General features: G+C 41.3%; 1 protein-coding gene across 1 annotated transcript in view; it reads right to left on the reverse strand.

The window, feature by feature from the left end:
* Nucleotides 1–645: 645 nt before the first annotated feature.
* Nucleotides 646–12,896, reverse strand: part of C15H3orf70 (chromosome 15 C3orf70 homolog) — an 87,496-nt gene continuing 75,245 nt past the window's right edge. The window contains exon 2 of the mRNA XM_035274620.3: nt 646–5,489. Within this exon, the coding sequence (XP_035130511.1) occupies nt 4,936–5,489 (554 nt within the window). The 3' untranslated portion in view covers nt 646–4,935. The remainder of the gene's footprint in view (nt 5,490–12,896) is intronic.

A 12,896-nucleotide genomic window follows, 5' to 3' on the forward strand; every position in this document is an offset into this window, starting at 1 on the left:
ATCTTGCTGTGGAGACTATCCGTAGGAAGCTTAAGGTAGACGTGGAGCTATAATTATTATTAACAATGATTTTATTACTGATAAATAATGACTTTATTCAGCAGTTCCTAGGAAGTTTGTTGAGAAGCCAGCCCCTGAAGCAGTTCTTTTCAGAGTGTGCTGAGTAAAAATAAGGCCCCTGGGCTTGCACTGAGGCCTGGCCCCTGAGCCTGGGTGACCAAGCGACCCCCAAGGCTCTGCAGGGCAGCAGGCTCCTCGGTGCCCGGTCTTCAGTTAGAACTGCAACCAAACACTGCCTTACATGGCACTTGGGAACTGAATACAAAGGCTGTGACCGCGTGTGAAACAGATGCTATTTGGTGGGGGATATCAAGTGTTACGTGCTATAAACCAAATGCTGCCAACAAAAGGGCCTAGACAAAGAGTTCTGGGCATTACCAGGAGTGGTGACTATGAGCAGATCCTGCGACGGTACAACTTACCTGCACCTCAGGAAGTCTCGGGAAGGTTTAATGGGATAATGGGCATACACTATTTCCTAGCACGTAGGAGGCGCCTGATACAGAAATGTTTCACACTTTGCAAACGTGAGTTTTTGTTTTGAGGTCGGGTGGGAGGCATTACTCTACACTCCAACATAGCAGATTTGTTCTGGTACAAAAGAAAAAAATCACGTTTATTTTACAAGGCAGTATTTTCCTAAAGTGGTACACACCAAGGAAAGTTGAGCTGTCTGTAGGAAAACAATATAATTTTAGGAAATTACAGAAGAGTAAACATTGTGCTTAAAACTTTAAAATAGTTTTTAAAAATAGCACGGTAAGTGAATATTGCAAGGTATGAACAGCCTTAAAAAGGGATGTGAACACAACATGGAAGCTCAATATGAAAACCGCTAGTGATAGGTCGCTTTGAAAAGTGTCCGGGCTACTAAAAGAACACTGCTTCAGCCTTCATTGAAAAAAGAATTCATAGCACTCACTGAAACACGGCCGTTTCCTAAAACAGCTCTCTGTTACTCGCAGTAATGAAAAAGAGCAGTGACAATTTTTAAATGGTGAATAATCCCAAAACGAATGTTAAGAAGTGCCCTGTTTATGTCTGGATGTGAGAACCACTGATGTCCAGGAAGTTACAGCACTGATCAAGTGCGTGGAACTCCCACTAGCTGCTCCCGTCTTCCCTCCTCCTCAGTGGGAGAAGACAAAATCGTACTACTGAAAAGCTTAAAATATAACTGGTCTCCTCTTCTGGTTCACACCTCCTCTAGAGAAGGGGACAGAAGAGCAAACTGTTAAAACTTTGTTTTCCTCATGTAAAAAGGCCAAAATGTGACAATAAAATTTTGCAAACAAGATGTGGGAATAAATAAGGGCTGACTGTATAAATATTCTAACTGATGCTTTTTTTTTTCCTGCCTGGCAGTATTTGTACGACTAAACTTAGCTGGATCGATGGACAGCTTTATAAATTATCCAGGTGCATACTCTTGCCCAAGTCAAGAATTAAATTAGCATAAAAGGAGTTTGTTATGATCAGTCCCAAAATACTTGTGATGTTTCAAATAGACCAAAAAGTGGAGGACAGGAAGTAAAGCCACCACTCCCAAGATGGAATCAAAGCCCAGATCAAATCTAAAAAAGTATTTCAGGAAAACAGTTACGTGGTTTCGCTCTGCGCTTGGTGCTTTACTCTGTGTTTTATTTCATATTACCTTCAACTACAAGTCTTCCCCTCCCAGGGAAGCAACTGTCCTTCAGGGCAGTCCTCAAATTCTGACTTTGTATATTAAAAATTACATCGTGAAAAAGACCTAAAAGTGAAGTAAATCCTTAGTTTTTTGTATACCAAACAGTTGTAACCACAAAGCCATTTTAAGAGTCACAGCTTGGAAAAGTTATAAGCATATCTGAAACCTGAAACTTCTAAAATCTTGGTTAGAGAATAAAACTAAATTCTACATTTAGAGGAATTAAGCTTCTACCTAATAGCTTTTATGCCAACTTCCCAAAAGCAGGACTGGTACCAGGTTTCCATATAAACGCAAGAAAGCAGTTTATCCATCCACAAAGCCCAACCCTTGCTCCAAGTGAGCATATTCCTGGGTCCGAATGATAAAGCTTTCGTGTCTGTCAGTGTGCAAGTGTTAATGAACCCAGGCTCTTTCACACAACTGTGTCCAATGTCTACAGTGCATGTTGCAGTCTAAACATCTTCTAAAGTGCCTATAAGTAGACAAATTAGCAACATCACATCAGTGTTAGAGAAATTCCTTCATATAATATAGAACAGACCTAGAATTTAAAGTGAAACTACACATTTTTATATCTGTTTCAGTTGGTTTTGGAATGCAAGCATAAAGAAACAATTCCAGTTCAATTATATATTTCTGAGTGTTATTAACAGTGCTAGGACAAAAATAAATCTTGTGCTTATTTAGAAAAGGTCATTTTGAGATCCAGGAGTATCTGATACTTAGAATCCAATGGAACATCTCTAATTCTATACAGTAGATAGTAGTAAGTGAAGCTTAGTGAGTTTTTAATTATAAAGAGATTGTGCAAATATTTAAGGTGATTATCAACCATTATTAAATCCAAAAATTCCATTAAAATTGTGTCTAATCAGAATGGCAGTTCAGGAGTTTAAAAAAGGAACCTAGACACAAGTCCTAGGTAGTACTGAGAGGGGGTCCGACCCTGCCACTGAGCCAAGATGCAGAAGTGTGGCCCCATGGCCATGTCTTTCCATGGCTTTAGAAATCTGTGGTTGCTGACTCCATTAGATGAGTGGGTGAGAATGGTGCAGAGGAGCAAGCCCCTCTATATGCCCATGTGGAGAGCGTGCTCACCCACAGGGAAAATCCAGACAGGGCCCTGGTGTTGCTCTTGCAAACCGGAGCACATGGCGCAGGACTGCACCACTGTGGCCTGACACAAGGCTTCCAGGCATGTGGCTTCCACGCCTGCCTTCAGTGGGCCCGTCATGCAAGGGAGGCATCAAGAACAGCAAGCCGGGATCATCAGATGTCCCTGTGTCATCTGGGCCATGCCCTGGGCAGAGGGAAGCCCCCTCATGCCCACACCTACCCTTAACTGTGCCTGCCTGTTCCTAGAGCTCCTCATACCCCCTTCTTCTTGGTTTGTCTTGTTGAGTCTTTAAATTTTAGTACATGGGGACTAAGCTGCACTCTCATTTAGCATAGAAAGTTTTAACTAACGCCGTAAAAGAAAATACATACTCTGCCTTCTAAATCCTATGGATATCTTGGCCACCTAAACCTAAAAAAAAGTTCTATTTAGTAAATGACTTAACTTACACATACACCGGGAAAGCAGATTCTTCCTGGAGTAGTTTGTGAATGATGTCAAATGGGGGCTTCAGGGAAGAACATAACTTTTTCTTTTTTAAAATACAAATGAATGTGCCGTAGAGACACACCATGCTGCCGCCAGAGCACAAGGAAACACCCTGAGAGCATGCTTCTGGAGAATCAGGAGTGAGTATTGTTCTGCCTCCAGCTCTGATGTTCTCATTAGGCCAGACTTATAATTTCCAGGACTTTTAACTATGCCTCACGGTTAGAAGGTTTGGAGAAATGGCAGTTGCGACTCGCACGAGAATACCTGGTGTAAATGGAGGCTAGACGTAGCATTCTGAAGACAGCTAAATAAGAAAGAATTCATCACTGTTTTGTGCATGTGAGGGAAGAGAACACACATAGCAGACCGTGTTAGTGGGGGAAAGTGAAGGAACAGTACACAAAATCTTTTCTCCTGACTTAGCAGCGAACTATTTCAACTGCTTGTGCATTTGCATAAAAATCCATGCATCATACTGAATTCTAATCCATTTCTCACTTAAGCCATACTAATGCTTCATACAACCAAATGAAGCAGAATTAATCAAACCTATTAGATTCATTCCTAATCCCTAAAGGACTTATGTCTTTAGCATTTCCATGCTAACTAAAACTATTAATTGATTTTTTTTTTTAAGATGTCAGATGTGGCTGCCTCCTAAATATACCTATATAACTTCCTAAGAGTTTTTCCCAGACTCGAAGAACAATTAAAAGCAGAGAAATGTTGAGGAACCCACCCAAAAGGCCCAAGCTAAGTCAATCTCTTCCTTCCCCTGGGTTCCCAGAGGTTTCTGGGTGTCGTGAGTTGAATATGTCATATGTAGGACTGTGAACCCCTTCCTGGGGGGAGAATCAGGTCTTATTCATGCTGTGTCCCCATAGCACCCTGCAGGGGACAGGTGCTCAGCTAAAGCTGGATTGAGCATGAGGCGGATGAGGTCATCTCTTCTCATGTGAACATTTAGCTCAGCCTCAGTCGTGGAGCCTTGTATAGACACTGGCCACAAACCAGGGGCTGAGCTGGCCTCCAGTGACCTCCTAGAAGTAAGCCGAGGCAGCTCTGGTCCAGACCCAGTGCAGGTGTAGGGAGAAGGGGAAAGGGAGGAAATGGCGGCTACCAGTGCACACTCCGTTCCCCAAGGGAGCTGCTGCTTACGTAGGACAAGTGGGACAGGACAGGGGTGCCCATGAACACGTCAAAAGGAACGGCAAGAGTCTTTCTGGGAAAAATTGGCTATTGAGAAAACACTGGCTCCTTCCCTTTGGGCACCTCCTCAATCTGATCCAAGATACTCTTCACTGCCTTCAAATCTCCCAGTGAAATTAAGGCTGGGTCACAATTCATGACACCAGATGCTACATAGAAAGTAAGTCAAGATATAAAAGAAAACCATTTATAATAAAAAGAATGTCTTAGTTGTGAGACTGAGAGAAGCTAATCAGCATACCAGCAAACTGCTACAGTTGTTGGGGGGGTGGGGCGGGTAGAAAATATCATTGGAAAAAAGGATCCATCAGACAGGTACAAAAGCTAGGCATGGATCCCAGGCTGCGGCTTCCTGGCTGGACTCTCACACGGTCGTTTCTATGGTTTCAATCACTTCCAGGTCAGACTGCGAGGGGGAGAGAAGGGTGCACTCATCCGGTTCCCAGCTGCTCTCTGGACTGTAATCTTCCTCTGAACTCAGTTCTGCTCCTTCTGTGTCCTCGTCACACGATTCCACGTAGTGAGCCCCGATCGCATTGATCCCAGAGTCCTCAGAACTTGAGGGAGAAGAGCAGTGATCTATTTTTGGTGTATTGCTCTCTTTTGAAATTAAGGCATCGTGTGCAGAGACCTCCTCAGGGCTCATTTTGTGGGAATGTAGCGCCGGCTGCTTCTGCACATAACACATCTTCCCATTAATACATTTAACCTGATAGTTGTCAATAAAGAGGTCTGAAATCATACAGTACCTTGGTGAGTCAGGGGGAAGGGGAGGCTGGAAGACAGATGCAAATTTCAGAAAGTGCTCAGTGAGCGAGACTGAGATCTGAATGGTGTTTGTGGGTTCCCGAGGCCTGGCAGGAATCTCGGTGCTTGGAAGCTGTTCCACAGGGGTCATAGGCTGATACATGTATTTGCCTGTGGAGACACAAAAAAAAGACACTTGAAATCTATGAGTATTACACAAACTATATTAATACAGAGACGATGGTTTCTTTCTGAGGATTCAGAATGTCTTTAAAAATATTTCAGTAACACTTCAAAAGAAACTAGTAATAAAACCATTCAACACCGTTATAGTCAGTTAAAAAGTCGGCATGTTATATAATAATTTTCATCTAAAAGACTCTTTCTAAATCTCAATTTATATTTGAGTCTTTCTGATATCTCTGAAGTACGTAGATGATACTATAATCCTTATTTTACAGACAACTTTAAATAATTTACTTATCAAACTAGAACAAAAAATGTCCATAATACAGTAAGGTAAAAAATAGAACTTGCATGGCTGGGCATGGTGGTTCATGCCTGTAATCCCAGCACTTTGGGAGGCCAAGACAGTCACATCACTTGAGGTCAGGAGTTCGAGACAAGCCTGGCCAACATGGCGAAACCCATCTCTACTAAATATACAAAATTTAGCTGGGTGTGGTGGTGCACGCCTGTAATCCCAGTTACTTGGGAGGCTGAGGCAGGAGAATCGCTTGAACCCAGGAGGCGGCGTTGCAGGGAGCCAAGATTGCACCACTGCTCTCTAGTAGTGGACTGCACTCCAGCCTGGGCAACAGAGTGAGACCCTGTCTCAAAAAAAAAAAAAAGTTGTAAAGTAGTATAATGTACTGTAAAATTATATTTCCATGTTTATCTCTGTTTGTGTTAATGTATATATTCTTCCAGTTTTTAAATGTATATAAGTTTATTATCAGAATTATAGGAGATTTTCACTTTCTAGGTTTCTGTTTTAATTACCACATACGCACACTTATATACAGTAGGTAATGGCCGCTGGATCGTCCTGGCCAAGCTCACTGACTGAAGTAAGGGTTAGGGTGCAAAATGATTTCTTGCAGGACCAAAGCTCATCAGTGGCCTAAATAGGAGGTATTCTCTCCAACACCAATTCCACAGGCACTAAGCAACCTAAGCCAAGCAGAAGCAAAGGGCAACCTGCTGGATGTTTCTAGGAGACCAACAGGCTTTATCTCCAAGCCTTCCTCTCTGCTCTGAGCCCTCAACTGTTTCCCACCTAGTTTACATGGAAGTAAAACATAAATGGATTTGGTCTGAATGTGTCCCTTTCCTCCTTCCATTTTTCATTCAACATCTAGCAAAGCCTCCCACATGCCAAGTGCTAAGGAAATAGGGTTGAAAATATCCAATCTGTAAGTCTAGAGTGATTTCAAAACAAAAAGCGAAAGCAGGGATGGGAGGGGAAGGGCTAAAAAAAACCCAGAGTCAAGTAGTCACAATTGTGGACATCATTTTTGGAGTTTTCCTAATTTAGCCAATTTATCGGTTCATGTTGTAGCTTCTGCACGTTGTTGACAGGGCTTTTAACCTTAGCACTACCTGCATTTTGGACCAGATAATTCTTCGCTGTGGTGGGGGAGGGGGAGGACGGCGGTATCCTACGCACTGCAGGGTGTTTAGCAGCATCCTTGGCCTCTACCCACTAGATGTCAGCAGCAGCTCCTCCCCAAGGGAGACAAATTCCCCGAGGGGTGAAATCAGCCCGGTCAAGAACCACTGATTATGGTATCTTCATGAGCATCTTTTCCAGGCGAATCACTTGTGTATGGCTCTTGCTCCTGTTTCTTTCTTTGTCAGGCTGGAAATCCTTCTAGGACAGGAATCACGTTTGTAAGAAAAACTAGCTTTGGTTTTATAATGTTAATGAAGCCACAGAGGAGTAGCAGTTTCAGATTAGAAATGTAAGTACTGTGTTCTGGTGAATCATTTTGTTGATTAAGTTATTGAGGTTTAGGGCTAAGCATAGTGGGGTATCTAATCCCAGTTGGTACCTAGCTATAGTGTATTCAGAGTACTAAAGCTACTTTTGTAGAATATTTCACTATAACTGGGGTTTTCTAAGGCTTAGTTAAAGGTTAGCTTTATTGGGAATAAAATCTTAAACACTCTTTATGCTGGGCTCTATTAACTTGAGTCAATTGTATGGCCATGGTGACTGGCACGAAATTGACCAACTCTAGTGGTTAGTGTAACTTAAACTTTCGTTCATTGCTAAAAGTTTGTCACTGCTGTTTCCCGTGAGGGCGTGGCTAAGCAAAGTGTTTTGAGCTGCATATGTGCATGCTTGATACTCGCTCCTCAAGTTCTGATAATCTGGAGGGCATTTTCACAGGGCTGTGGATGCTTGCATGTGTAATCTCACTGAGAGCTAATAGAAAGGCTAGGACCAAATCTATATGTGTATGGGGTGATGATTACCCGTCTAGACATTTTCAGTGTCTTGCTTTAAATATTACCTACATTAACTTGATAAATACTTGAATATAAATAGTAGTGGGTTTATGTGGATTTAAAAATCTAGCTTTCTACTATATTAGTATAAGTATGTTTTCTGAAGGGCATGGTTTGAGGTATGTGGGGAGTAATCACGGGCAGTTCTATCTGTTGGTATACAGGGTATGTAGGGCGTATATGTTTTTCAGTTAGTAGGGCTTGTATAGTGGTTAATGTTAGTAGTGGGATGTCTCTTTATGGTATCTGCCTCAGAAAATACAGATTGTGTTTTAAAAGTTTAAGTGGGCATATGTATACATTTGGTTGTTGGGGTGGTGGTTTATGGGTTTAAATTGGGTTAAAATACTAGTTAATTATTTATTACGTCCTGTAACCATTGACTGAATAACACCTTAGTGGGTGGGATGAGGGCCAAGACATTCAGTATAGGTTCGATGATAGCATAAGGTCTGGCAAAACACATTCAGGTACCACAGGATGATGGCTGGAACTCCTCCAGGAGCCTCCCGGCAATGCTGAGGATTACATACCTTAGATTACCAGAGGCACGTCATGCATCCAGTCACCAGATTAAAAGCGTGATAGCACCACACCATTGTGATGTCTTATTTAAGGGGAACATATGTGCGATCTTAATAGGATGGCCCTGAGGTAGGAACCAAATGCCAGATAGAGTTTCAGTATAACCAAGCCCTGTCTATATGGGCCTGGAGTGAGAAGAGTGGCAGATATGGGTGGGTTGCTGGTTTCACAGAGGATGGTAGATTAAAGAGACCAAATATAATGATGGATATCCATGGTTAGAAGGATTGCCGAAGTAGAATGTGCTATGTCCAACCAATAATTTAATGTATGGATGTACGGTTAATGATGTACTGGATGATATCCATGGACTTGCTATATTGTCATGTACTGTCTGGAACCGGATGTGTTATAGTCCAATGTGGGATTATAGTTCTTGCTTGTAAGCATGTCTTGTGATGTTTTAATGTACGTCTTGACTTAATGTGCTATGTATAATTAAGCATTTGCAGTACTAGATATTATTCATCGGGATAAGCAATAATGCACTAATTACATAGTAAGGATGAAGATATTACATGTACTTATGAAGTATTTCATTGCTAAGCCTTCAATGATATTAAAATTTATTATTCAGGGAGTAGTTTAAGATTAGAATTTCAGCTTTGGGTGTAGAATTAGATATTCTTTCCCTGATTGTCCTGGGGAGTAGATGCTCTCCATTTCTGTTTTACAAGACTGGGGTACTAATTTATACTACAAGGATGTTTATCATTTAAGTAGTTTGTTTTCAGGTAAATCAGAGAGGGGAATCAGAGTAATGATAACAAGGAAATAAGTAATGGATGCTGTTTGGTCAATAGTTACAAAGGGGTAATCAACTGGTTGAACCCCGATTCATGTGAGTGTAAGTAGGTCGGCTACTAGGGTTCAGAATAGGATTTGGGGGATTGGTTGGAATGCTATGCTTTGTTGTTTGGATGAGTTATAGGAATAATTATTAGAATTAGGATGGAGAGTATGAGAGCTAGGACGCCTCCTAGTTTGTTGGGGATAGATCGTAAGATCATGTATGCAAATAGGAAATATTCTGGTTTAATGTCGGGTGGGATATTGAGGGGGTTAGCTAATGTATAATTATCCGGATCAGTTAAAAGGTCGGGTGTAAATAAGGTTAGGCTTATTAGGGATAGGATAAGAAAAATTGGTCCGAGGATGTCTTTAGTTATGTAGTAGGGGTGAAATGAAATTTTGTCGGGCTCTGATGCCACTCCTGATGGGTTACTTGATCCTGTCTCAAGAAGAAACAAAAGATGGATAGTTGCTAGGGCTACAATAATGAAGGGTAAAATGAAGTGGAAAGTAAAGAATCGTGTGAGGGTGGCTTTGTCTACTGAGAAACCGCCTCAGATTCACTGTACGAGATCAGATCCGATAGGGGATGGCTGATAAAAGGTTTGTAATTACTGTAGCCCCTCAAAATGATATTTGGCCACATGGGAGGACGTAGCCTGTAAATGCTGTGGCTATGGTTGTAAGTAGTAGGATGGTACCGATATTTCAAGTCTTCAGAAAAAGGAAAAGTCCGTCATATAGTCCTCGGCCAATGTGAAGAAAGAGGCAAATGAAGAATATAGAAGCGCCATTGGCATGTAGATAGCGGATTATTCAGCCGTAGTTAATGTCTCGGGTGATGTGGACGACTGAGGAGAAAGCGGTTGAAGTGTCTGGTGTATGCTGTATAGCTAAGACTAGGCCTGTGGTCATTTGAATAAGCAGGCAGGTGCCTAGGAGTGAGCTGAAATTCCATCAAGAGATGTTAGATGGTGTAGGGAGGTCAATGAATGAATTATTAATAATTTTTGCTAGTGGGTGTGTTTTACCGGGGAAGTCATTAGGATTCTTATAGTTGAAGTACAATAATGGTTTTTCATATCATTAGTCATGATTATAATCCATGAGGGAATGACATACACTTTATATTTGTTAAGCATTATTTTAGTAATGGGGTTTGTGGGGTTTTCTTCTAAGCCTTCACCTATTTAGGGTGGGTTAGTGTTAATTTTTAGTGGTGCTGTGGGTTGTGTAATTATGTTGTATTTTGGTGGATCTTACATAGGGCTTATAGTTTTTAAAATTTCTTTAGGTGGTATAATGGTTGTTTTGGTTATACTGCAGCAATAGCAATTGATGAGCATCCTGAGACATGGGTATCAAGTACTGATATTTTAGGGATTTTTATGTTAGGTTTAATGATGGAAATAACTATAGTAGTTTTATTAGGTGGTGATCCCAATAAAACGGTAGAGGTTACTGCTAATTCTAAGACTGTGGCAAGTTGAATAATTTATGAGGGTGAGGGGCCAGGGTTAATTCGTGAAGATCCTACGGGTGCTGCTGTCTTATATAATTATGGTGTTTGAGTTGTTTTAGTTACTTGTCGGGCATTGTTTATGGGCATGCATGTTGCAATGGAGCTTACTCGGGGCGGGGGTTAAATAGTTAAAAGTAGTGCCAGAGTAGGTGGAATAAAGAAAGATAAAAAGTAGAGTTTAATTAGGCCCTTTTGAGTTGATGTGGTTGTGGAGACTGAGATTTGAACAAATCATGCAATCTCAGTAATCTATTCAGATCAGTCAAGCTTGCTTGTATTTTTTGTTTTTTGACTCCTATACCAAAAAAGCCATTCAGGTAACACAATTTCTTTATAACCAAATTACTCTAAAAATACCTTCATTTTCATCCTGGGGTACCAGATGAAAAAGGTACATTTAAAGTCGTTAAGCCTCTGGGTTTCCAGGGTGCTTCCAAGCCTGGACAGATCTCATGTAAAGCCCATGGTCTGATAAAAACCTGAGAAGAACCCAGTCACACCTGCCTGGGAGAACTATTTTTAAAATATACTAGGCATCTTCATTTCTCTAGATCTTTAATTATTACTTGGAAGAGTTAAAATCAGGTCAGATCTAAAAGTTGACATAGTAGGACCTCTGCCCCTAAGCACTGTGAACACTACTGGCTGAAGGGCTAAAGGCTGACCTTTAAGTCTCCCTCCAGATCCTCCAGAGCAATGTATGTTTGGGCATGCCATAGAGAATGGACTTAGAGAACCTGGGGAACTACTCTTCTCTCCAGAGTGGTAATAAAAGATGGAACGAGGGTTTCGTCTTTTCCATTCTTGGCTGGTAGGTGTGAGCTCAGGAGGCTGTGGAAGGGAGGCAGTCAAGAAGTGCTTGTTGTATACGCTGATTAGGTTCATCCTGCCCTAAGTAACCTGTGGTTTAGTCAGTCACTTGACACAGCCATAGGAGGATCCTCAGAGTTGATTCATGCCGCCCAGAACCATCCTCAGATCCAGGGGGAACAAGACTTTATTTGTCCAAAGATAGAGTGAAAAGGTGAAGCCTGGCATTGGGACTTCCCTCACTCCCTCTTTTTTTCCTTCCCCTATCTTTATGTTTCTTCATAATGTCTTTCTTTCCTCTTGGTTCTTCCACTCTTTCTTTTTCTGGTCCCCTCTCATCCAGAGCTCTATTTTTCTTTCTTGAAGTGCTCTGCTATGGACTGAATGTTTGTATCCCCCTAAAATTCATGTTGAAACCCTAATCCCCTATGTGATGACATCTGGAGGTGGGGCCTTTGAGGAGTAATTAGGTTTAAATGAGGTATGAAGGGTGGAGCCTCTATAATTGGTTTAGTGCCCTATTAAGAGAAGAGAGGGAGACCAGATCCCTTTCTCTCTCCTCCAAGTGAGGATACAGCATCTGCAAACCAGGATGAATGTCCTCAGCAGACACTGACTCTGCCTCAGTCTTGGAATTCTCAGCTTGTAAACTGTGAGAAATACACGTTTGTTGTTTAAGCCTCCCAGTCTATGGTATTTTCTTACAGCAGCCCAATCTGACCAGGATGTATAGTAAAGAGAAATGCAGCTGGATGAGAACGAGATTCCCCTTCTTTCTACAAGGTATGCCTAGTAAATGTGTTTACTTAGAGTGAGGGTGAAAGCCCATGATCTAGTGATACAGGGACACAAAGAAAGAGAAAGAAAATAGTAAAGATGGCCACATTAAAAAAAAAAAAAAACCTTTAGTAACCACCTTTGAAATATCAATTATTATATAATACTCTATTGTTTATAAACACAGAAATAATTAAACTCATATCGAAGATCCCTGGGGTATCCTATGCTGAGAATCCATGTTCACAAGGATAGCCCCGAGGCACTGCAAGATCCTGAATTATCAGAGATTCAATTATGTTTACTGTACTATGAGAATAAAATGAACACACTTCTTCAACTGCAAGGATTTCTGGAGATTTAGCCAAGAAATTCAATAACCACTATATTCTCTGAACAACCATAATTAAAGGTTTACTGCGTTACTTAAAGAATAAATAAATGAGAATATTTTAACCCTAAAGCTCTAAAAGGAAAAGATACTCAGAGTGAGGGCTTAGAGAAAAATAGACAGCAAAAGGAGGATCCGTTTGACCCAGCAATTCCACTTTTGGGTCATACCTGAAAGGATGGAAAGC

Source organism: Callithrix jacchus, chromosome 15 (assembly GCF_049354715.1).
Source record: "Callithrix jacchus isolate 240 chromosome 15, calJac240_pri, whole genome shotgun sequence".
Classification (NCBI taxonomy): Eukaryota; Metazoa; Chordata; class Mammalia; order Primates; family Cebidae; genus Callithrix; species Callithrix jacchus.